General features: G+C 48.1%; 1 protein-coding gene across 1 annotated transcript in view; it reads left to right on the top strand.

Annotated features, from left to right (window-relative positions):
- LOC144098490 (suppressor of lurcher protein 1-like) overlaps positions 1-26,723 on the top strand; it is a 299,737-nt gene that overhangs the window by 254,974 nt on the left and 18,040 nt on the right. The window contains exons 10-11 of the mRNA XM_077631178.1: positions 23,056-23,249; positions 24,236-24,274. Coding sequence (XP_077487304.1) covers positions 23,056-23,249; positions 24,236-24,274 — 233 coding nt within the window. The remainder of the gene's footprint in view (positions 1-23,055; positions 23,250-24,235; positions 24,275-26,723) is intronic.

Genomic DNA, 26,723 nt, shown 5'->3' on the forward strand with positions numbered 1-26,723 from the left:
AACATCGATATTATTTTGCTTGGAGAATCAGAATGTTCCGGAACAGTTTCTTCAGCCGTACACTTCCATAGTCTGTATTCGCAAGGCGCTACAGTTGTATGGGTACGGAGACACTGAATTCGCATTTGATGCCTTGCAGCAACACAGTATAAAAAAAACGCCGTGTGCTTAACTCTCACCTAGCACAAAATAGGTAATGTTCTCGAAAACTAAAACAAACGATAGCTGAAATGTCTGTAATGATGTGTTTTCGCGAACCCAGCCCCAGCGTTCGCAAATTTGTTAGACAGATGGCGCCGGAGACGAATATATCGCAATTGCTCTGAGCGAACATTCTGAAATCAGCAGCAGTCGAACACAATATAGAGAAAAAAAGTAACTTTTTCCGCACAGAGTTCCTGTTATCAGTTCTCTATAGTTGGCACAAACAAGAGTGAACTGCCGTAAGCTTTTTTTGTCCTGCAGTGGGCAGAATCCGCTGCATTTTCGGTAGGCCAATTTGCGACGAGACAGCCTACTGCGCTGGAAGCAAGGAGGTCACGAACTTAGCTGGCACCGCCTTCCAGCCTTTACGCGACCGGAAATACCCCGCCTTTTCCCGCTCGTAATGCGTGCCTTTTCCGTTCCCAGCCGAGGCCTTGAAGCAGCGCCTGACCCAGGTTCCAGCCGCATCGATCGACCAGGTGAAACTGGGACACGCCGTGCCAGAGCACATTCTTTCTTGTGTGCGATGCTCATCTCTGCATTCGTGGCGAGACCCAGAGTGTGCTTCGGCGTGTAAATCAAGGCCCGACGCCAAAGGCGAAACCTCGCCTCGGGACAGGAACGAACATTTTCATAAGCTGAAATGAGCACCCTGGTGCAGCCGGAATCTGTCTTGGTGGTTCCTTCTTTTCCATCAAAGTGTTCCTTATCTTTCCCAAAGGAAGAAAAAAATTGTTGACCCATTTTTCCGACGCCGTATTTAGAACGCCGGGAGCCCTGTAAACTTCGGGCTGCAGTGCACGGCGGAACGGCGGACGAGGAAGATGGCAGGACGAAGCAGTGCAACGAAAAGAAGTGTCACTTCATTGGCTTTGTCACCAAACAAGCTTGTGTTCATATCGAGTTCCAGCGCTTCATTCAAGGCTTTCTCCTTATTTGTTCCGTGGTCCGCTCTATCCCGTCGTTTCCCATGGTCTTCCAGTTCGCCAAAACAACCATTTAACGAACTTGTATCTCTCCTTAAATATTAAGCTCTTCTGTCGTTAAAGCCTTTGATTTGGGCTACAAAAACAAGCACTTTTACTGAACAATTTAAACGAGTTAAAATAATTTGTCAATTGTATTTAACAGATTTTTCATTGTTGTAGTTAATTTAGCTTTGATAGCGCAGTTCTCGTACATATTTCAACTCCTTCTCATAAAGGCCTCTACACAGTGACAAACTTTGTTTAAAGAGTGCACAAAACTGGGAACATTAAGTACTTAATTGCAATTGATTGGTTGACTGTCTAATTGATTGACTGATTGATTGACTAATTGATCGACAAATAAATTGATTGACTAACTCACTCACTTATTAATCAATTGAATAATTAATTAATCAATCGATTTATTTGTTTTTCACAACGCTGTTGCATAGTACAATTATTCAGGCAGTAACATCTTGCGGTACTGCTATGCAGACTCGTGAATAAAACTCTACTCGCCATGGGAGCCGCGGGGAAGCTCAATATTCTGGCAGCCAAAGCGTGGTACCTACATTGTAGGGCGCTGTACTGTTCACACGCGTATATTAAGAGGGCACTGACCGATTCAAAGCGACCTGTCTGCTCCACAAACGAATCTTACATTTTAGCAAACATCCGTTGGCCGCATACATTATCTCGCGCGTGTAAGAGTATACACGGTTTGTGCGCAGCAGTACCAGGATATGATTGAAGGGATTATCGCTGTTCGATTCTTTCTTGATGCTAACTTCTAGCTGCTGTTTGAACACATTGCATCGTATGGCTTATCTCCAGCGCCTGCAAATCTCTCATATTAACTCGGAAATCTGTGAAATCTTTCATATCGGGCTCTGTGACATAACGATGGTTTATCCCAACATCGATGACACTCGCAACGCCACCGGCACGTTACTTACGTGACCGACTGGAAGCAGTTTACGTTATCCTTTTGAAGTTCTTCTGCTGCTGGTTTACAAGAATTTTAGGCTTTCTTCATATAACTATAGCTTCGGGATGGTTCCATCGCTATCACATGCACACACACTCGATCACGTGCACATGACCGCGCACTGCGGTGCAGGCTAAACCACTGTATTTACAAAATAGTCACGATGTGCCGTGTTATTGATGGTGGGGTAGAAAACAGGGCCAATGGGAACTGCCGGTGTTATATCTCTTGGCCCACGCAGGCTACTTATTCGGTCTGTTTAAAAACAGGGAACACTCCTATTGGGGATGGTGATAACGCCACGTCCATCGCTGATAATCCACACAAAAGTACTGCTCGCGCGCAATCACCCAATTGTGTTTCCGTCGGCACGCATGGTAACGGCGTTCCCGTTTTAACTCATCCCAGAAAGCAAGCCGTTTAGAGGCCCGGTCACGTTCGCTGCCAGGCAATTTCCTTTGAATCTGGAATGCGGCGCCAAACCCGCTCAACGACTCCCATGGGCGCGCCGTGCATTATCGGTTCTCGGTTTTCTACGTCCTCTTCTGCTCCGTGCGAGTGCTATGATGGGCTCAGGGAAGCGCTTATGCGTTTTAAAAACGAATTAGGTACAAATATTGCGATTATCCCCACGTGATGGAAACAGCCTGCGCGTGAAGACACGTTCTTCAAGTTTTTGGCCCCTCCCGCTCGCACGCATGACGAGCCGTGCACACCACTATCGCATCTTATACCTTAAGGCGGCGATATATGCCTCCACATCGGCCCGGTAGATGCCGCTGATGCGAGAAATTTCTGCTTGATTTCCTCTTGACAGGCTACGCTCACTCATTTCCGTGGTTCTCGCAACAGAGGCTTCACTGCAGAGCAGCCTGTTATGCTCTGCAGGAAAGCTACCAAATATCGACAAAGTCTCGCGAAGTGAACGAGTATACTGCAGGCTCTTCTGGGAAGGTAAAAATCAGAATAAAAGTTGAAAGAGGGTACCGCCTCTACCTCGATCGAAAAACTAAGATGCACGTTTAAGCTTCTTTTTTGCTTTTCGACAGTTAGTCTGGTCCTCGCACTTTTTTTTCGTGCATGACTGATCCAAATTGGATTATTTGGCGAAGAAAATTGCCATGCTCAACCCTCCGTTGCCTGCGAATACTCAGTAGATGTCTAAAAGCGCGTTGCCATGCGACCAGTTTCCTGAAAGTTGTTGCGCTGCCGAATGAATAAAGATGGTTCGTAGTCAACGTCATTCGTGCTCCTTTGCGCAGCACTATAAAGAAGAGTAATGTCTATAGACTCCTTGTTGCTGTGTATCCAGTTCTTTGGGGTCTGAGCTCTATCCAGCAGTTCTCTTGATGCCTGTATACTCGCGGTAAGAAGCTCATGATCTTTTCGGGGCTGAGCTCCTGCGAAAATAAGAAAAAAAAACAGCCACTAGCTTAGTCCGAAAAGTAAAAAAATCGCAGCACTGTTTCTATTGCGTACGCGAAGTGACTTTTTTAACGTTTACACGCTTTTGTTTTTAAGAACTCTGCGAGATACAATGGCGCTGTCTGTTCCGGTTGTGTACGCCGCAAAACGGACATGATATACGGCCGTTAACGTCAAAGGTGAGCCGATGTTTGAATTTTTGTTAATCGGCAATGTGGTTCGAAATACCTAACGTCAAAATTGCGCCTTTGAAGCTCGTTCGTCGCTCGCATTTCTAAAGCAGCATTTGGCGTTCGATATACATTACCGATTAAGAACACGCCGACGAAGGGATATAGCGTAATTCGTCAGCTCTGGGTGTTGAGCACCATCACTCCTTTTAGAGGTGGCATTACCAACGGCACCCCGTGGCCGCGACCGGCTGCCGCATCGCAGTGCAGTGGCGATGGCTTTCGCCCGGGAGCCAGAAGTTTCTTCTCTGCCTGATGCCGCGACCTGTCTCACGCGTGGTGTAGCCGGGCGCAACTTGTTCCGCCGGTGACGTTGCGCAACTAAGCGCAGGCCTTGTGTCGGTCGTGCCGCACATCATACGAAAATTTCTCTCGGTTGAGTATTTGGCGTTGTCACACTTGCCTGTATATGCACACACACCGCAGATTGCATCCACCACACGCTGCATCGAAACAATGCGCGTCCGAATACCGCCTCAGAAGATTACCTTGCAGGCGCGCCATGATTTTTTACTTATCCTTTTAGTCAAACACAAGGTATGTGAGCACGTAGCGACTTCCTGTCAGCAACAGCAGCCGCAGCAGCAGCGCCCGCAAGAGTACTGCTTCCACTCTCTCGCTAGAAGAAGACGAAAACTTTGGCGAAAAGTAGAAGCATTGTGAAGGGCATTGTGTCCAATTTCGTAGGTCCTAGTCCCCTGTATTTGCAGTGCGCTTTCATGAATGCGTTAGCACTAGAAGGCTTGTGCAAGCGGAAATGGCGAGCGCCAGCTATTTGTAGCCGGTGGTAGATGGCTCACCTGCCACGTTGGGCAGGTGCAACCTGCCCACAAGGCTACGAACGAGCTTAGTATACCACCTCAGCTTTAACGAACCTTAGTATGACTCCTAGGCTATAACAACCTTTCCTGTCTTAACCTCAGGTGTAACGAACATTGGTATGCCACCTAGGATATAATAATCTTTAGTACGTTAAACTCATATGTAACAAAATTTGTGTCTTGACTTCGAATATCAGAAACCTAAGTATGCCAGCTAGAATATAACCATCTTTATGGATGTAACGAACGTTTTGCCGTTAAAGCATTCAAAAGATCCACGGAGGATTGCTTAAGAGTTTTTTATTTATTTACTTTATCCTTGAAGGCCCACAGCAGACATCCTCACAATTTGCGGCAGCAGTCAGCCACGGAGGTCCAAATGCAGGCAACGGGTTGCTGATTTTGGCAATGAGTTATTCTTTATTTCGGACAATTCCGTAAAATACGTGAAAGGAAAGTTAGCTTGGTGTTGAATTTACATGATAATAATAATAATTGGTTTTGGGGAAAGGAAATGGCGCAGTATCTGTCTCATATATCGTTGGACACCTGAACCGCGCCCTGAGGGAAGGGATAAAGGAGAGAGTGAAAGAAGAAAGGAAGTAATAGGCGCCGTAGTGGAGGGCTCCGGAATAATTTCGACCACCTGGGGATCTTTAACGTGCGCTGACATCGCACAGCACACGGGCGCCTTAGCATTTTTCCTCTATGTTGAAAGTTGGTTCTGTGGGTGGAGCGCATTTTGCAGGCACTTTCAAGTCATGAATAGGAGCTAACTGGTATCTCTCACAAGAGGAAAGTATGGAGCAGTTGTATGTTGCCAGTACTCATCCTTACGACAGAAACTAGGAGGCCAACGATGATGCTTGAAATTAGGCTGAGGGCCACGCAGTGGCCTATAGATAGAAAAAGGATTGGTGTAGAATTAAGAGGTGGGTAAAGAGCAATGTGGGTCAGCGAAGAAACGAGAAAAAAAAAGAGGGGGGGGGGACAAAATGGGCATGCGCAGTACATGCAACGCATTGGCAGGATAACCTATTGTCCATTTACTTCACGCAGTAGATTCCAGTGGATAAGCATAGGAAGAGACGGCCACGAGTGAAGCGGGCGTATGAGTTTAGGACGTTTGCGGGGATAATGTGACCACAGCTGACATAGGACAGGGTTAATTGAAGGGATATGGGAGAGGCCTTTGTCCTTCAGTAGACATAGTCTGATGATGATTATAGTTTATACTATTACTATCGGTTCTGCTGGCAGCTTTTAATTGTGTTCGGTCTAAGTTGTGCTACTAGGGTTCTCGCTTGAGCTTACTGGAGCAGGGATTGTGTTTTATACTTAAACTAATTTATTCGAGGACACGAATGTGCATGTTAAATATTCTAGTACATCGAGTGGACTGCGTTTCTTCTAGCATTGCGCGGGATGTCGCTACGTTATGAAAGTCTCGTGGTTTAACTGATTCCGTCATCAGTACATACACTCGCCCCTGAAAACAAGGGGCAGTGTCAGCGGGGTCTTTTGGTACGCTTCTATACAGCTGTCAAAAAACCCTTATGGTATGAATAGAAATACTGTGTCTTTTAAGTGCTCCTAGATAACCTGGGAGTATTGCTGTACATCGAACAGTCGCTCAGCTATTCTGGGCACATATTTTTATGTCTCCAGCTAAACGATGCGGACAACTTGACAAAAAATGTCCTTATCGTCTATAGCGTCGTTACTGCCGGAGCCACGGGAATCACAGGAACACTTTTGGGCGGCCGACCGAGTAATTATGCTCCGCGCTGAGTGGCCGAGATGCTTTCTAAAAGTTTAACAGATTAATTCAAAATAAACACGTCGAAAAAGGCGTCTGTGCAGGAAGCACAGATATTAAAGCGACCGCGTTAAGGCTCCTTCATGAACTGGTGGGCGAGTTTGTCAGACATCGTTCTTGTAAACCAGCGCAACGACTTGAAGCCAAAGCGCTGTGTTTTGTTCCTTCCTTCTTTGGCTTCGAGTCGTTGCGCTGATTTTACAAGAAACAAGTTAAGACTCCTGTTCTGCAGAAAATCCTGCGTCGTCGTCGCCGTAGTCGGTGTTATGAACGAAAAACTGCCAGAGAAAGAACCTGGGTGGGCCGCCTCGATCACGTGACCTTGTGACGTCATCACAACCTGCCCACCGGATTGGGAGCAAACTGACCACCGTGGCAGGTCGCTGTTACATATAAGACTGGTCGCGAGAGGTTGCCCGGGAAGAGCAACCTAGGTCACACAAGCCCCACCGGTGGCAGCACCTATCATCGCAGTGCACTGGCGCATCGCTTAACAGCTGCACCATTGCGCCAGGAGTGATATGAGAACTCCCAGGGACCTATGGACGCAAAGTAAAGAACGACAGAATCCGCATATATGGGCTTTAAGCCACTAAAGCTATCGCGTTGTACCCTTAAGGCGGAACTTGAATGTTCTCTTCAATTTTGTTTTAGTAGTGCGGCAAAGTTCGTAATGACGTTAACGCTCCTATTTTGCCTTGCCTCCATTTTAGACCCGATATTTATTTTGTCGCCTTTTATGTTCATACGTAGAAACAAGTTCAAAACATGCATCGCTGGCAGAACTCAGTAAAGAATTCTGCTAATAGCATCATTTGGTTTGATATGTGCAACGCAATGAAAATATTTTCACAGTGAAGAAGCAAACACACCATTGTACACGACATGCACAACGTCTCATATTCCACTCAGATGTATTTCTTGCCAGAGATGACATCTTTACTTGCGAAAAGTTCAGCAACTCCAACCCTATTTCCACCATTCACTCGCCTTCCTCCCTCTCAGCCTCCATAATTTCCTCCCCTAACCAAGCAAACCTTAACGGGACCGACTTTCATCGCGTCATAGCTACCGCTGCACGAATTGCCCTAGTGCGGAATGAAGAGCCCCGAAACACCGCTGTAAACGTTTACTCTCCCATCATACCCTGTCACGGTACATGGCTTCCAAACACGCTCCACCGTACGGGCAACGAGCCCCCTTTTCCCGGGAAAAAAAAAAAAAAAGAACACGTTCAAAGGCTCGCCCGCAAAGCTCCGGCATGCGGCGACGGAGGCAACGCAACTCTGTACATTTATGTACGCGCGTAAAATGCGAGGCGCTGCAGGCTTCGCTGAGGCCGGGTCAGCGAGATTCTGGAGCCGATAGCGGCCGTCGTTGAAAGTTCTCGCGCCGCGCCGCTTCATCAGCGTACGCCGTGCATCTGCGTCTGGGCGCCCGCTCCGTTTTAGTTTGTTTTATTATTAACCTTAGGCGCGTTTTTGAGCCCCCCTTTCGTGTGAAGGCTTTTCTTTGCTGGCTCCCTGAGAACCGAGCCGTAAAATGTTTACGAAGCCCCAGACCCGCGCCACGTGGCGGGTCACTCCGCCGCAGTGGCTGGTCTAAGCGGTCGCATTTTTACTCTCCTACTTTTTTTCTTGCTTGTTTGTTCGTCAGTCTCTCTCTATGCCTCACTCGACAGCCCTGCTTGGAAAGAGTGAATACACGAGAAGCTACGGATGCGGTAAAAGTAACTTTCTCGTAGGGTCCTGGTCGTTTTATTATTATTATTATTATTTTATCTTCCGGACATTTGTCGTCAAACCGTGAAGTACGTTCCTCCATGCTTAGGGTCTGTCAGAGTCGCATCCTTGTCCCTGCGTTTACGAGATTTTTTTTTCTTTTTTTGCGGGAAAGTACCAACAACCGTGTTACCGCGTACACCCTGTATGTTCGCTCGAGTATTGTTTCCCTATAGCGCCGCTGCGTTCAGGAAGTAAGTGCTGAGTTTTATGGACGCTGTTTGCGAAGCTTTCGAGTCGAGAGTCATCCAGGATTTGTGGGGTCTGTAGCTTTTAACGGAAGGTCCTCCTGAGGGGCTTTTTTTTTTCTCGCCCGCTTTTGCCGAAAAGGTGCAGAGCGTCGGTTTCCCGTCTGCGTTTGAGGCGAGCACGTATTTCGTCGTAAACAGGTGTTTCAGAAAAGACCGTAAATTCTCTTTTCCGAGCGTCCTTCGCATGGCGTTCACCCTGAAAGGCCTTTCTGCAAATCCCTCTTGCGTTCAAGAACGTATGACGACCGGGGTCCCCTAAACTTAATGCAAAAAGTGGCCGGTAGATGACAGGAGTAGTTGTTCTCTTTCAACACACAAGTGAACGAATATATAGTAAAATAACAGCATCCTTTATGTTACTTTTATTTATTGGAAACTGAAGAATTGTTGCAATGCGGCCACACCTGTCGCTAGCAGCTCCGAAAGATTTCAGCTGCAGCCGCCGTAGTTACCGATACATATCGTCTATAATTCTAAGCAAGCGCAGCCAGCCCCTTAAGCGCCCGTCTCTCTTTATCTCTGAATACAAAAAAAAATAGGCACAGCCGAATCAAGAGCATGCCTCGATGAGCTGTTCGTGATCTTCTTAACGCTGTCAAAAAACTCTCACGACAGAGCGCAATTCTCTCAGCTAAATAACTCACATTAAATTTCCTCTTTTTTGTTACTGTGCATGTGTGACAGCTTTTCTTTCCTTTACTCTTGCGTGCGTGCGTGCGTATCTGCGTTTACGGGAGATAATTTTTTTTTCCTTGATGTTTAACATTAGTTCCATGCCTCGCAGCAAACGAAATTCGAAGTTAACAAATCCCGTATTTTCTCAGTGCTCGCGAGCACTCGTGCAAGTGAGCGCACTAACATGGTAATGTAAACCCCTGCGAACATGCGTGCTCCCTCCGCATGGGGAGCAATGCGCATGCGCCGGATTTTAAATATAATCTTATCTCGCGTGTTTGTTTTTTGTTCATCTCACAAGCGAACAATGCAAGGCACATTCAAACTTTATACGCAGATAATTATCTCTCCATAGCGCCAAGCAGCGCGACACAATGCAAAGAAAGACTAGTAGCTTCATTTCAAGCTCGAGTTTGCACCCTTATAACTTTGCACGAACGCTGCACACGATTCAGGCACATCGCTAAAGCCGGCGTTTGTTCTGCGATTCAAACGAAACGTGGGATGCGAGACGCAGCAATCTTTGAAGCACTTCCTGACACACTGCTGCTTTTGAAAGTTCAAACTTCTGTGGAACACACGAACGACGCGCATCGTTAAAGAATTCTAGTTTCGAGGCCTGCTTCTACCTCCTGCCGTTGGGGGCTTTTCAGCTCTCCTATTTACGCGAGAGGAACGTTGCTTCCTCTCAGCTATAAAAGTTTTTTCGCAGAACAAACTTTTAGTTATCGCAGCAAGACAATTTCCGCCGAATTGTTGGTAGCTGGAAGCATTGAATGCAGTCTTTCTCCTCGTCTTATAGAGGCTTTCAGCAAACATAAACTAGTCTTAATAATGGTACCTACGTTGTCCTCCTCTCCTTTGTGCGTCGAGTTCAATAAGCCTTGCTATACAGAGGTAGGTCATTAAGCGATGTTTATTCGATTTTTTTTTCGGCCTGGTGCGCGAGAGTCATTACGCAGCGCATTGCAGCTCAGCGCACGCTTGCAAGTACGCGCGACTTCGAGGAAACATCTCGAAAGTGCGCTGCTCGCCACCCGGGAAACAACGGTGCAGGAAAATAAATAACAGCGCCAGTCGTCTGAAACCGTTCTACGGCGAGGTGCGCGCAAAAACCTCAACTTCAGCGAGAAAGCACGTGGGTTTCCCGGGGAAAGCAAATAGCCACTGTGCGCACTGCAAACCGCGCGTATGTGTACGTCCGCGGAAACGATCGAGCTTTCGCTCGATGCTGCTGCTTCGTTCGACTCACAGAGCCTGAACCGCGAGCGCACACCAGCACATACAAACACGTTACACGTGAAACTATACGGGGTGAAGGAAACAAAAACAAGGTGGTTAGAAAACCGTGTGGCAGCCAATTTGCATGGGACGCCGAAACGGTCGCGCCATCGCCGCTACCGACGTTCATGTTTCTTTGTTTGTTTGTTTTTGGATGTATGCAAGCCGCATTGCGTCGGGCTCGCAAACTTCCCTCGCTCTTTCTGTCTCTCGCTCTCTCTTTCGCGCGCGACTCGGAAAGAGAAAAGCGCGCGAAAGGAGCGCGCAGCAGTCGTCGCTCAAAGCGCGCGCTGATGGCCGAGCGATTGGGTCGGCTCCGCGCGCACACGGGCGCACACCGCTTATCCAAAACCTCCTCCTGCGCCTCCGTTATCCCGCATCGAGCGAGCGCGAGACAGACGGCCGGGGGCTCGCTCCGTTCCACTCCGCTCTGGCGACGGAACGTTGCGTATTCTCTCTCGTCCTGCTCTCGCCTCTACTCTCTCCCCTTTCTCTCTCGCTTGGGCGACGGTGTAGCGGCAGCTGCGGAGACCAGTTGCCGGAGGAGGCAAAGCGACGGGCCCATTGCGATGGCAAATCGATCCGCTGTGCGGCCTCTCTCTGCTTCAGATTCCCGGGATTCTAAAGCCCTCCGCGTGCTTTGCACGGCGGATGGTGGCGGTGGTGGCAAAGTGCGCGTTCGAGAAATGGAAGTCGCTCGAATTCGGCGCTCGGGCCTCCCGGTTTATACTTGCATGCAGCGGTTTTGTGAGAGAAGGGACGCGGTAGCGTCTGAAGAGTCAGACGTTCGACACTTAGCTCAGTGGTACATGCTCCTACTCCTCGAAGAGGCTCGTCCAGGTAGTAACCACGCCGCGTTCGCTGTCTCTTACTGCTCCAGTAACGTGACATCCGGAATCTTTAAATGCGCCGATAGCTGTTTTCATTCACGCAAACGTAAGAGATGTTTACAGCCTTAAGCGGGGCTCAGACTCTTTCTTCCCTGTTGTGATTGCTGCAAACAGAAGTTTAACCTGCAAACATAGCGCGTACGGAAACGTGGATCTAATGGCGCGAAAGTTGTTGCCCGCTTCGCACACACACTGAGCTGGAATACAAAAAAAGGACCAAGACGCAGTCACTCACAATTCCATGGCATCAAGCACACATATAAGCTCGTAAGTATTGGAATAAGTCACTACGAAAATTGTGTGCAGTGTGACAGGAACATTACAGCGCTTCGAAACAGCGTCGGTTTGTTTTGCCGTGCTTTTAGCGCAAATGGCCTGCAAAACGAATGCGCGTATTAGGACGATGACAGAAGGTACGAATGTCTTGGACTTCCTCCTAGAGAGCAATCTCCATGGTCACCGCTCTCAATTAACGAGTCCGCGCACTCCGCCCGGGTGCAAAGTACGTTTCTCATGTTCCTCCTCCTCCTCTTCCTCTTCTCCCTATCCCACCCTTCTTCCTTTCTTCGTGGTCCAACGTGTGCCAACACAAAGGTGGAGCTGAAACGAGCCCTCTCGCGCAAACACGGCTTCAGCTTAACCGACAATGGAAGCGCGGCGCGACCCACCAACTTTTAGCTCTACTTCGCGCGGCTGCAGTCTCTACGACCTAGAGGGCGCCGGCGAAGGCGCCTCCGTTGACCGGGACTCTGGGGATCGGGTTTCGGAGAGCGCATTAGCCGACTTATGCGACGCCAGCGGCTGCTCCCGCCACGGGACATCCGGGGCCCCCGCCACCTTCCCCCTTTTCCCTTCTTCCCCTGCGCTTCCCTGCTTTCCCGAGAACGTTGCTTCCAGAGAGGCGAGTGACGCCGCCGCGAGGAGGTTTGCGTGCATTAGCGCGGGCAAGCGGATTGTGCCAACTTTCGACTCGGAGAGCGTCGCTCCGCGCCAGCTTGTTGCGAAATTGGTCCGCGATTTCGCTACGCTTTCCCGGGTTTCCCCCTTTGGTTTCCCCTTATCCTCGCTCTCCCGCTCCCTAACACGCCGGCTTAGTTGGCTCGCCGGCTGTCTGTCGTTGCCCCTCTGAACCAATCTGATTTGTACACCCGCCGGAACTTCTGGCACCTCCCGAGTTTAATTAATACCTTCTAGCCGTCCGGAGAATGGCCAGGTGCAGTCGTGATTAAACGGAACGCCGCAGTCAGAGAGGTGTGGGGGGCTCACGGCTTTTCGGCGACACCAATTTCTTCCGGATCACCCCAGAACGCCCGTAAAAGTTCAGTCGGAAATGTTTCTTGGTGCTGTTATAAAAGTGAATCCGCAGTCCTTCGACAACGATTCGCCTCTCAGTACGCGCCAGTATAGTAACCTCAGTGGAAAACGTGAACGATATACTCAGCTGGGGCGTTCTGAGATTTGCCGTTTATGTGAGATCAGTCAGAAATGTGAGATCATAGAATTTTTATGACAGTTCTCCTCTTTAGACCCATTTGTTACGACAAACCCGTCCTCATTTTCAAGCTACATCACTTCCCGTATGGCATCACGCCGATAGAATTTCGAGTGTTTCTTCATGCATACCTTTCTATGAAGCAGTTTCCGCGTGTTATTCATGAGAAATTGCATGTTCCGTCGGTGAACAAGCTGTGTTTACGCTGCTGCTGTCCAAAATTAAAGCTAATATATATATAAAGTAGCGATACCTAGCTTCCGAAGTCCCGGAGTTTCTTTCAACAGACAGAAAAGGTAGGTACAGTAGCATGGGAACATCGAATAAAGGTAAGCTCGCTCGGCTCCATTTCGCATCTTCTCGACGCGATCTCTTTGTCGCGCGTTGTTTCCGTGGATACACGGCGGCCCCTCGTTTGAACGAAGATTGATCGTCAGTAAAACAGCGCCGACAGTTCGCAGCAGCTCTTCGCGACGCCCAGTGTTTCTGGGAAGCTCCCCGCTGTTTAGACCGGCCGATCTAATCTTTGACGATGTGGAGTGCCTCGCTCTTTTCATTACAGCCGCGCAGCTCCGCTGAGGCTCGTTGCTGTGATTGAGTGTGCGCACTGGGTGTCGCGCTGAACATCGCGAAGCATTACTGAGCATACCCTGGAGAGCGTGCGTGCGTGCGTGAGTCAGCTCTGTGGCACGTGCACACTATGACAAGGACATTGTATCACACAGCTATAGTGGGCAGTGAGTGAGAGTGAGTGGAGGGTACGGGGGGGGGGGGGGGGGGGTGCACCACTGAACTCATACCTAAATAAAGGAGTGGTTGGACGGGGCTGGAGCGCGTAGTCTTTACGAACCTGCTCTCACTTCACTGTCTTTCTTTGAACACCTCCGTTTGCACTTTTTCATTTTTTCATCAACGAGAAAGAATTATCTGTTCGCTCCCCTTCCAAAAGCTCTCGTAATGGGCACAGCAAACTTGCCCTCTTAAAAAAGGTGCGATGATTGCATCATTAAAAAACAAGAATATTTTGGCACGAATTGCAAGAAGGATGCAATTCTTCGTTTATTCCTTTATCTTGTGATTTGAAAAAAAATTTAAGACAGCATTGTGGTCGCACGATTTGAAGCTGTAAACATTTTCAATGCACAAATGCATTCTACAGCTTCCATCCAAGGTTTTCGTTCACTTTTTCGCGCACATTCGCGTCTGCCCCCAGAACACACGCGGGTAACAATAAAGACTATCCAAGCCTTTACACTGATACACTTTACACGTTACCATGCATAACTTACGTTGTATGCACGGCTTTGTATATGTTATGACACGCTAGCTATATTATCCGAGTGAACATGGAAGAGGGGAGAAAATGGAGAGGACGAAGTAGTACAGGAAAACTCAGAAGGCAGCCTTTATACAATAGACGGGCTTCTATGAGCAATTTTCGAGGATATGTTGCTGCTGCTGTTGCCCCAGCCAGTGCTTCGCCTGTAGTTTCGACTTCAATCTTCAATTTTGCTTACTCTCCTAGGGCTCATTCAACTTCGCTCTAAGCCAGGATTCCGAACTGCACAAATAGTAAAGTTCCATCTCGATACTTGCCCCGTTTTGAATACGCAGCTCACTGTTGACACTGCGTAGTTTTCTCACATCTCTGCGCTCTTGAATAAACTGTAAGCCGTAATATGTGCAAACTGTATCGATACTCATCAGGTCCATGTTTCGGCGACTTCTATGGAGCCACTACAGTCCATGCGACGAATGCAGTTCACGCAACTGCGATAAGAATCAGTTTTATGGCCAACAATTTTCTCCGGCGCAGTGGCTTTTGAAACGCTCCTTTGCCGTCCCCATCGGAGGAGCAGGACAGGATGTTTTGCAATTCCAACGAGTTCCACGTCGTTTTTCCGGCCAGGCGACGTTGCGAAATCATTGAAAACGTCGGGCACTGCTCAGCCTCTTCTGAGAATACAGTGTCAGCACCAAAATTTCTGTCCTTTCCTTCTTCTTATTTTTTTCATCGGCGAACTCCCCTTTTATTCCAAGAGAAAACGCGAAGGAAAGCAATTTTTAAACGTGCTGTCGTCAGCAGGGCGGCTCTATTGGACGCAATAATGTTGGCTTAGACCACTCTTTTTCGTCCTCTTCAACTTTACGCTAGACCTTCTTAGTATTCTGTTGTGCTTGTGCGTTTCGTTCAGTTCATGTTGCCCAGGAGATGGAATCGTCTCTGGCCGTCGGAGTCTTTTTTTTTTCGTTCTTGTCATTCGTATGGTAGTCATAGTTTCGGGTTTTATATTGTATGATTTCATCGCGCATGTACGTTGTTTTCCACATCGTTGTTGCAGATAACCCTGGAGGTAGATGTCCCCTTCCCTTCTTTACAGCCGGGGCTTACGAAACTCCATGGCGCCTCGCATTTCGACGCCGGGTACGATGACGTAACAGGTGTAGAAAGGAGGGTCGGCCCTAGGCCGTTTTCGGGGCTTGTAGAGCTGCTGCTATGTCGGTTTACTGTTATGTAAATGGCCGTCGGCTCGATCCTTGGACGCAGCGGACTGATACAAATCGAAGCGAAGTCAAGGAACGGCTCGTTATTCTATGCTCTATGCGGTTAAACTTAGTTCCTGGGACGGCACTGCAAAAAAAAAAATGATGGACGATTCAGCGTGGTTAGACCAAATGCGAATTCGGTGCACTCGATTTTGTTTTGTTTTTTTTTTTAGGTTCGAGGCTTGGTTTAGATGACAGTGAATTTTTATAGAGCAAGGGCATCTGTGGCCAAATAGCGCCACGGCACAAGCTATTTTTCGTCGTCTGAAGGTGGGGTCAAAAATCCATTTCCCAAGCATCCACCTAAATAAGCCGAACACCAGACCAGGGGAAAGCTTGCACTCATTGCATCACCGGTGGGTACCCGGCGGCACTGGGGATCGAACCCTGCACCTCCCGCATGCGAGGTGGATGCTCAAATTACTAGGCCACCGCTGCGGTTGGTTTACAGGGCAATCTCATAGCGCTGTGTTCTGGATCCATTGCACACGGATGGAAGTTGATGAAGAAGACGACATGCAATGCACACTACTAAAGACCGGGAGTTAAGCGCGTGAGGTGTTCGGCTGCGGCGACAACGTACGGCTTCGGACACTTTTGCTCACTTGCTTGCTTGCTTGTAAAATGTAGATGGGCTATCGCATCGTAATTTTATTTTGTCTTCTTACGAGCGCTCCTGTAGAAGACACCGTATCGTGAACAGGCTTAGCTTCTTCTTCTTCTTATTTTCTTCCTACTCGTCTAAGCTCACCTGGATAAGATGGATAAATCTCCCACCTATTACCGCGTACCTATAGGCTGATAATATGACGGCGACTATGGTGATGATGATCTCGGACGTGGATTGTTATCTAGTTGAAATTTGCTGTTCGGTCACAAAGCTCGCGCCGCGAAAATTTGTTATGTAGGGTCTACACAGGGCGTACGTCCTGTGTATTTGTGTTCTTGTCCCTTGTGTTCACTAAGCGCTAGAAAATATGACGTGCTTTGACATTTACAGCCTCGGAAGCGCTCCTTCATTTGTCTCCGCATGTGCAGGTACAGTCGAACGTCGTCATAACGAAACGTTTATAACTAAATGATCATTATAACGAAAGAATGACGCTTCACCTTGGAAGCTTGGTCAACACGGGCTATAACGAAGCTACAACTATAACGAAGTAATCGCCGGGTCCCCTCAATTATGTTATAAGGAGGCTCAACTCTATGTATTTACGAAGGAAATGTCGGACTGCTCCGGCGCAAAAAAAAAAAGAGAACACTGTACCCAATGGAAATAAATGCTGTTGTGCAAATCAAGACGTTGCAGAAATCAGACGAGAGCCCATCGAAAATGTTTAGCAAAAAAGTCTATATTGAATACCGAAATAAAATAAAAGCACGTGCAGAAACACATCACACAAATATTGCCACCCGATTCCATTTGCCATTTTTTTCTGAAAATCTTCCTGTTCATTTTCAGGGGGGTTAGATCGGCCGAAAGGCACTAATTAAGAAGTGATATGACAGCTATTCATAAAGCAGGCGTTACGAAGCTAAGGTTGGGCAAATAAGCCACAGCAAGATATCCTATATTCCTTCGTTTGACTACAGGACTTCAAACTCTTCGGATTATGAATTTATTCGCACTGCATCTACGTCACAGGAATAACTGTGCCACAGAAAACACGGTGCATCGTTTATGGGAAAAAACTCCGGCCACTGCCAGTGCTGGAGGACTACCTCACTATCACGCCATCTATACGTCAGACACCGGTCATAGATCTGTCAGGCGACCTCACCGACAGTCCGCCGTTGCCCTGTACATATATATAGACTCAATTCACTTCTCTCGCGTAACTTACCTCACAACCATTGCTCACTCCTTTTTTTTTTGCTTTTATCTTTCGCTTCTCCGCCGCTTTCCGGCACGATATATGGCGTGCACGTAAGAGTGCCACTCCTGACGGAGATTTATCGCGAGCGAGCGCGCCAAAGTCCTCGCGTATAAGTCCAGGATTTGCTGCTCCGGTATAGGAGGCTGAATCCTACCAGCATTCTAAGCCCCTCTCCTCCAACCGCCTCCTTTTCATCCTTATTTCCTTACTTTTTCCGCGAGTCCCTAATTCTCGCAGCCTGTGAAGCCGTCTCCTCCGCACCACGCGTATGTCACCACGCCCTGGAAGGAAAAGCCGGCCGTATACACTTAGAAGCCCGTAGTATATATGCCATTAAGTCTCGGCACGCGCAGCGGTGTATCTTTTGTCGCCACTGCAGAGGATCATTTTTTTCTTTATACACCTATATGCATCTTTTCGGGCTACCCTGGTCCTCGCTCGAGTAAGTGCGCGGGAGCGCGGCGTTGTTGCGAAGTGCTGCCGACGTTGGTCCTTGACCGGGCGGATGAATTGCGGCCGGCCTGTCACCGCGAGCTGGAGCCACGTGAAGGATGGCCCGCGCACGTCACGCAGAAAGTGCGAATAATAAGCCGCCCCATTGTGCCGCTACCACTCGGCGGAGAGACGACGAAGACGACGAGGGGAGGCGCTGGCGACAATAGACGCGTTGAGAGCGATTCGCTGCACCTATTCTTCGCGCAGTTCGCTTTAATACCACTCCCGACGCCACTGTTGGTTCTCGGAGAACTTTCTCAAAATGTGTTTCTTACAAAGGTAGCGAAACTTGAAGTCCATAGAAGCCGCTGCCAATGCAAACGTCTAGCCTGAATAAGCACTACTGTATAGATAGTTGTATCTTGCAAGTATTTACCTGCGGGGCAGAAATTTTGAGGCTAATCAAAAGATTTGAACTTACACTGAGGAGAACTCGAGCGAATTAAGGAAAAAATAATATGATAGAGATAACGTTGAGACATCAAGATAGCAGTGTTGCGCAGGGAACGAACAAGATTGAATGATACGACATCAAGGCTGAAATCAAGAATATAACGTTTGCAGGGCATTAAAGGCGAAGAGCGGATAATCTCTTGTTTCTTAGAATATTGCAATATATTCCGAGGGAACTTAAATGTAGCAGGGACACTGATAGGTAGTTCAGCAGATGAGATTAGCGAATTTTAGGAGGAATGGTAGCCGCAGCTGCCAATAGGACGGGGCTAACTGGAGATAAACAGTAGAGGAATTTGTACTCCAGTCATTATTATTACGATGATAATGATGAGCATCTTTGACGTATCTGGTAGCCAGTGATAGCAGGCAGCCAAATGCAGCTGCATCTGTGTTTCTGTCGGTGACACATCTGCCAAGATCATTCGCAAAATAAACCGGCAGAACCAATTGAGAAAAGTTTCGAGAAGCTGCCTTGGTGCTTACGTAAGAACAATTTCGTGAAGTAGCGGCCCCCGCCTGCCCCCTTTTGTTCGACTTTATAATCAAAATGCACAATATCAAGCTTCAGCTTGGCGTACAGCCCATTTTCCGAAGAGAATTGCGCTGCCTCCTTTCTTGAAAAACGACGGGTTTCGTAACCTTCGAGCGGGTGAAAAAGAGCACCCAAGGGACTAAAAAGCTGCCGGCCGACGCGACGACAAACACGTTACAATTCGCCTCCCCGCTAAACCATTCGACGCTGCGGCTCTTACACAACTGGATTTGTTCCGGCCGTCTCGTCTGCGTGCTCTACGGTTCAACGAAAGTCCGTCCCAACCCCGAGATAGGTCTCAAGTGGTCAGACACACATCGTTTACGTAAACTCGCGCGTCTGCTACAGCGGGGTATACGCGATCATAGAGCTTAGGCGGTCGCCAGGGCAGATACAGGGTGGAGTTCAACAGGTTCTGAGACCGAAATAAGGAATGCAGAATAAGATGGGTCCATGGAGAACAATGCTGCCTGAAAAGAGGAAAGAGGGGGGAAACGTGCGAAGGGAAGAAAGAAGAATAAGTGAGAAGGGAGAAGGGGGCTGAGGGGACTGCTTCGAAGTTTCAACACCGAACCATGTGGCGGGAACAGGTGCCGGTTGCGTAAGCCAGCTGCGTGCGTTCATTTTTTTTTTCCTTTCTCTCTCTCTCTCTGCCTGGACTGCGCGAAAAGCGTGCTGAACCACGGTTGAACCTACCCCAATTTGCAAACTGCAGCCCTCCTGCTCACGGCGTTTCAGCGGCACTGCCGCAACCTGCGGCTTTCAAGCGGCGCGCTAACGATAGCGACGCCTCCTCGTCTTGTTAATTTTAATTTCTCTTTCCCGCGCTCTTAGCTCAGGTTTTCCTTACTGTCTACTATTTGTATCCTCGCTGCTACAGCGTTCTCTGCACCCTCGACTCTCCTTGGCGCCCAGTGCAAGGGCTCCGCTTCGGCAAATAATAACTCGCCGGCTCTCCCCGTTCTTCGAGAAGTTTTTCCGCCTGCCTTCGTTATGCGGAAAAGGACGAAGCTTCCTTACAGCCTTCGTAATGACCGGCTGGCTTCTTCGTAGAAAACCGAGCGCACTGTACGTCTTTCCACTCACTGCTCGTCCCTCCCTCCCTCCCCCTCCCCCCCCTCTCTCATTTCTCTAGCTTCACTTCGTTCCACGCATTTTGTTCTTTTCATCTGGTCCTTTATTTACTCTTCTGTCGTTCTCAAGTCTTCCCGTATAACCTTCATTCGTTGTCTTCGGCGCGCGTCACGAAGAGAGCTTTAGTACATCAAGAGCACTCTCTTCGCTGATAAGTTTATCAGCGCTCCGCAATGTTATTTGCGTCTCTTTTTAAGTCCCGGTGGCGTTGGGGTCTGAACCGCAGAAAACGCTAAGCAAAACGGGATACCGCGCTTCAAGAGCCCGATAATGAATTGAGGCGGCCCCACCGCCCTCACCCTTCTTTGCTCCACTCCAGAGCAAGTGGCGAACGAAGACAAACACTAGTAAAAGAGTTTTTTCCTGCTCGAGGGCTGTGGTATCGGGTATAAACCACTCGCGAGCTAACAGAAGAAAAAGGTATATAGCAGAGAGTGAACGTAAGCTTGTTTCGCGCGGCTTTAGAAAATGTCTAAGCAGCTTCGGTGCAAATTTCTTCCGTGCCGCCGACGTGAAACGTGCTACCCGATCGCGAGCCGCCCTCGCCCCTTTATTTTTTCCCCTTTCTCGTTCCTTCATATGCCCTAGCTCGTGCAATTACCGCCTTCCTTTCAAGCACTCTGATGCAGAAGCCATCGATATGTAATCGCGTCAGAGCTAAAAGTAAGATCGTCAACACTTTGCTTTTTGCTTTGCATGTGTGCATGTGAGCGCGTTGTGGAGTAATACTATGTCTTCCGTTCGCTTATAATGCTGGCACGTATTTCACGAGACTGAAGTATAAAGAACATAAAAAAATGTTTATGCTCTTTTCCTTCTTTCTGGTAGCTCTTCACCGTTTTTTTCCTGTTCCCTTTTCACACTTTCGTGCCCCGATCTTTTCCATAGTTTGCCGTAAAGCCAACGTTCAGCGTAACGATGCGCATGCGCACAACGCTAAACTAATTACTCCGCATAGCTCACTCATTCACACGCACGCACGCAGGCATCTGAGCATATTAAGGTACATCTCACAGGCTGCGCCCCATATATTTTTTTCATATCCCCCTGCACTACCGGCTTCCGAAGGAATTAGCCAGAATCAGTCGACTACTTTGTCTCTATTGCACGTCTCTGCTTTCTCATTCTCAACGACCACTTTGACAAAGAAGGGCGACTATAATGGATTTTGCACCAGCTAGTATGAATGTAGGATCGTTGCCTGATTGACACGGGAGCGAGATGGATCGGAGCCCCGAGAGCAGGGATAAATGAGTGCTAGATGGAAGAGGCAGCGAGAAGATGTGGATGAACAAGGGCGGGAAAGAGAGTTGCTTAAGCTTCCCCTCATCACTACTTTCCCTCTGCTTAATGCAGGGCGATGAGAGGGGAGAGCAGCTAATCGGATTACGTCCTGACCAGCATCGGAGCGGTCCCGCAGCAGCGCGCGAGCGATTGCGAGAGTGCGATACGCTTCCTCCCCCCCCCCCCCCCCCTCCCCTGCCACGAGTCCTTCTTCTCGAGTGGGGAACCACGTCCCACGTGCGCTCTTCTCACTGCACGGCTTTAGAAACCTGAATACCGGCACTGCAAACAATAGAAAAAAAAAATACACGAACCCAGCACACAAAATAAATTTGGTTTTGTTCGCACGTATGCTTTCTTTTTATCTTGGCTTCCCACCAGCTTGGCGTGTTTGCAACGGCACAGGGTTTCGGGGGGTATAAAAAGGACAACGTATATACGTGCCTGATTGATTCCCAAAGGGCGCAAAGCCTTCGGTCAGTTTTCTTCATGGTTATTTTTCTTTTAGTGATTGGTATTTGTTTCTTTCCTCATTTTGCTTAAACCGCTCATGCTGGGACGACACTGCATCACATTTTCCACGCTTCAACCTTTGTGTACATAGAGGCAAAAAGGATAAAAAATTACTTGGCAAAGTTACTGAAAATGCCAACACGGATGAAGTTTTATGCTTCAGGGTAAGAGACCGCTGAGGCTGGTTGGCGCATTTTTGTTGTCACTTGTGTATATATTGCATTGCCGCTGTCTTGTTTGCTTGTGTTTCCTATTTGAATTCCGTGCTTTCAATTCAATTATTCAGGGTCGTTGTAGCGCTCTTTTGGTATTGCAGGTGGCCCTAATCACTTTCGTTATTAATAATATATCGCGGCTTTAACCACTACTGCCGGGCTTCCGAGAAGACCCCGCAGTATTTGTAAATAAATAAATAAATAATAAGAAAAGCGCATAGGGGGTGGGGAAGCGAGGTACTAACTATGAACCACGAGGCATTTGTTCAAGCTTCTGTGACAGCGTGAAACAGCAAGACAAAAACTAAGCACTTACTCTTACTTTTTTTTTCAGAACTTAGGTAAAGTATTTAAATAGCCAAGGCCTCTCCTCCTTTAACCTTGAGCCAATGTGGTTTTCCTGTCGAAAACGTATTTTCGCTGCGTGGAAGGGGAACGAGTGCCTTAAATCCGCCTCTATTATGAATATCAATGCGTAAATGGTTTCCATAAGCTATTCGCGGGGAAGAGATTGTTAATAAGCGTCAGCACCATTACAAAAATCCTCTTGGCGCATAATTGACCGCGCAGTTCTTGCTGCAACTTAAAGCGTAACTACGCTGACGCGCACTATTTACTAGACTTTTTATTACCATTGCGAGAAATTGAGGAGCTGCGGTTTTTAACCGACCTTTCAGCAATTAATAATAATAATTGGTTTTGGGGGAAAGGAAATGGCGCAGTATCTGTCTCATATATCGTTGGACACCTGAACCGCGCCATAAGGGAAGGGATAAGAGAGGGAGTGAAAGAAGAAAGGAAGAAGGAGGTGCCGTAGTGCAGGGCTCCGGAATAATTTCGACCACCTGGGGATCTTTAACGTGCACTGACATCGCACAGCACACGGGCGCCTTAGCGTTTTTCCTCCATAAAAACGCAGCCGCCGCGGTCGGGTTCGAACCCAGGAACTCCGGATCAGTAGTCGAGCGCCCTAACCACTGAGCCACCGCGGCGGGTAAATTTCAGCAATTCCTGTATACATATTTTTACGCGTGGCCTTTGCCGCTCCTCAGACTGAAGTCCCACTGCTTAGACGCCCACTGATTGCTCAAAGAAATGCCGTTTATCTCGTGCCGCGGAGCGAAATCCAGCGTGGTTTTGTAGCGTGTCGAACAGGAGACCGCTTTCTCCGCCGCAGGTGCGAGAACGTGGACTCGGTGATCGGCTTCATCACCATCAAGGGCCAGCGCGAGCGGCTGGACAACTTCTGCGGCTCGCAGCTGCCCAACCAGATCATGTCCAACGAGCACCGCATGACCGTCATCTTCCAGAGCTTCGGCAGCAGGCCGCCCAGCGTCAAGGGATTCCGGGCCATCTACCAGTTCGTCACCAGTGAGTATATTTCATTCTCGTACCAATAACCGCTATCCTGGTGGCCAGTTGGTACCGCATGATCTGAAAACACCGAATTAACTAGTACGCCATGAATTTGCCTCGCATAAGAGCATATTCAGAAGCTTACCATAATGGCTGCTAAGAGAGTTACTGAAAACCAGGATAGGGTGCACATTTTAGGGCAGTCGCCCACTTTCTCTCTAGACAGAGTACACGAAGTCTGTGCGAGAAATGGAAGACTAATTTTTGTCACTTTTCTTGTATTAGGGCTTCGCTATTTCTCATTTTTTTGCGTTCTAAGCTAATGATCAACTGGCAGGCGCCACTGGTTAAGCCAGCATGAGATTTAGAGTGCCCTCGAAGAGACGGCCGCGTACTGTCTCGGTGATAGCCAGCCGCCGTGCTTAAGACTCTGTGTCTTAGCACAGCGCTATGTCCAGAGAGGTAGTCTAACGTTGGACGGAAAATCTGGTCAGGATGAAGCAATTGTCGAGATGAAGTTTGGGTCAGTGAGTTGTTTGTGACTTGGTCAGTGACCCAAACTTCACCTTGTTATGTCCAGAGACAAATGGGCAATATGTGACTGGCAGTATCTAAAAAAAAATCAATGTTGAATAAAGAAACGAAGAAACGGTCAGCATTTTGAGTCTTCAGGGCCTCATAAGATTGTTTAACGCTCCTCCATTGAAAGCTACAATATCTGAAACGGCTTTAGTTAGTTGCTACCAGCTGTTTCCTGTAACCTCTAACGCTTATAACTTTTGTATTAATTTCACAGAAAAACAAAAAAATTATTAATGAACACGCGAGCATAGAGTAATTTTACCGACTGTCATGATGAAAGCATTCCTGCTCTCCATCTTTCACGCTGCGATTAACGTGTGTTCAGTAAATGTTCGCATTACAAGCCTCAGTGATAAATAAATTCGTACTCTACATTCTCTTGTCTAACTTACGGTTATTGTGACGTCCTCTCGTTCTAGACTTTGGCATTCCTTCCGGTCGTCAGGACCCACAGGGCGGTAAGTGCTCTTGTTTTATTTGCCCGCCTGGTTCATAGGGTCCACTCATGAGTCCACGCAATTAAGACACGGAGGAGGCTGCCATTAGAAGGACCAACTGCAGGGCTGAAGGGAGTGGAAAGGGGGACAGAATTGGGAGGGAAGTAGAGGGACAGCAGGCACATATTACGAGTGTCCTAGGGCCTCCGAAAAAGTCGAGAGTTACGAATGAATCCCCATTCTCTGCCAATCATTAGCCAAGATAAGTATGACGTACCCACTTAACAGCATTCCGGTACCTATATGTACAGTGGATGAACGACTGCAACGTTTCTCTTCCATCTAGGTATATTTTTAGCCCAGTTACCGATCCTTGCATGCCGTCCAGTTGTTCCTACCACCGTTCCTTCTTTCAGGATGACAGAGCAGCCCGCACGAGTCAGAGCGCCATGTATTCAATCTTTCAATAGAACGTGCCCGGGTTTGCGTGCGATGTGCTGAAACGGTGCCGCTTCTCAGCATAGCCGCTTCGCGGGAACATTGCATATGAAGCCGCAGGGTGAGATGCCAAGGGCGGACCATTTTGACGGTACCGATTGAGATACCACGCTTCATTTTACTGACCGAGACGGTGACCCTAGAAGGCCGAGATCTAAATCGTCCCTTCATTCACGTATTCCTTGCTCCCGTCTCGGACTACATATTTAAGGCCACTGAGGCGTGAAGGGCTCGCTGGCATCACTGATGCGTGAGCAGTCGTCGTACCTCGATACTCCTACATATTGTTCGGTAAGTAGGTTCTCGTTTCGAACGTACTGAACCTGCTTTCTCAGAGGAAGTTTGGACGTCTAATCAAGAAACGGTTGCATTGGTGTTAGTTATTGGGGTTAGTTTGTAGGCTCAACGCAAAAAAGATGAAAAAGCTGAAAGAGCTGAAAGAAGAAAGGCGGCAAGGGAGAGTTATAACACACAGCTATTGGCTGCGCACGGTGTCAGCTAGTACAAGTTTTCTGCGTCGTTTAGTCACCAGACGTTTAGCCATCAGCGCAGCACTTCCCTCGATCTTCAACCACGACAGCTTAATTGCGTGTAAGAATTTCTGGGAAACCGATTTGCTTCGCTTTTTTGTTTGTTTCTCTGTTTCGCTCCATGTGCGCGTAGCCGTCCGGAAACAGCGCAGAGCGAACGTCACTCAAGCCCATTTCGCGGATCTACGCAACAAGCGAACGCACGGAAACAAAGCGTCGCGATCTGTCCGCGACGAAACGGAAACGAGATAAAGAAGCACTGAGAAAAAACGATGGAGCGAAATGAAGAGGACGTAATTCGTGACAGGCGCTTCTGAAAGTGAAATCTAGGGCGGCTTCCGACGAGCGAATACGTACATACATATACATAGAGCACGGTGGAGCGAGAAGCTTCTGGCTGCACCGCGCGTCTCTCGGAAAAAAGAGAGACGCGCCCTCATCGCCGATGAACATCGGCCGCGTTAGCTTTCTCTCTAGTCGCGCGGGATACGCAATGAAATGGGCTGCTCTCCGCCACGATGAGTGGGAGTTGGCAAGGAGGGGCTGCAGAATCTCTCACAACTTTGCCGCTTCCTGGAAGAGTGTTCTATATAGCGTCACGGAGTTGTGGAGAAAACTTAGGGAGAAGGGGAGTGCTTCTTATGATGGCACTTCCAGCAGTGGCCGCCAGACAGGCCGTTCGTCGGGCCAGCAAATGGCTCTCCGCGGCAATATTTTCCGGGCCAAGAAACTGCGTCTGGATCGCTTTAAGAACAGATAGAGACGGCAGCAAATAAGCAGACGAAAGAAGCGTGGCAGAAACAACGGAGTGCAAAGAAAGAAAGAAAGAGAGAAGGAAAGAAAGAAGGAAAGAAAGAAAGAAGGAAGGAAAGAAAGAAGGAAAGAAAGAAGGAAAGAAAGAAAGAAAGAAGAAAGAAAGAAAGGAAGAAGGAAAGAAGGAAAGAAAGAAAGAAAGAAAGGAAGAAAGAAAGAAAGAAAGAAAGAAAGAAAGAAAGAAAGAAAGAAAGAAAGAAAGAAAGAAAGAAAGAAAGAAAGAAAGAAAGAAAGAAAGAAGGAAGGAAAGAAAGACTGCGTTCTGTCAGCACGCATTTTGCTGTTTCCTCTTTTTTCCTCTTGCACAGCCTCGCCACTGTCTAATCACGCAAGACCGTAACGCTTGCGCAATATATGGCCTTTAACCTACTACCCTATCTGAAGAACGCTTATTCCTGCAACGGAAATATACTTATCGGAGAGCCGGTGCGCATTCAAATTTTCAAACGCATGTCTTAACTGGATAACGGAGGCATCGCTTCTCTTCTCTCTTCACCAAAATACTCTCGCGAACTACCCAACTTTCTGCGCCTCGCGTGCAAAAGTTGTTGCTTCTGTCGACAGCGAGCATTCGTTCCTTACTCTCAAAAGTAAGCGAAAATAAGCAAGCAAGCACTAATAAAGAAATA

The sequence above is a fragment of the Amblyomma americanum genome, chromosome 7 (assembly GCF_052857255.1).
Source record: "Amblyomma americanum isolate KBUSLIRL-KWMA chromosome 7, ASM5285725v1, whole genome shotgun sequence".
NCBI lineage: Eukaryota > Metazoa > Arthropoda > Arachnida > Ixodida > Ixodidae > Amblyomma > Amblyomma americanum.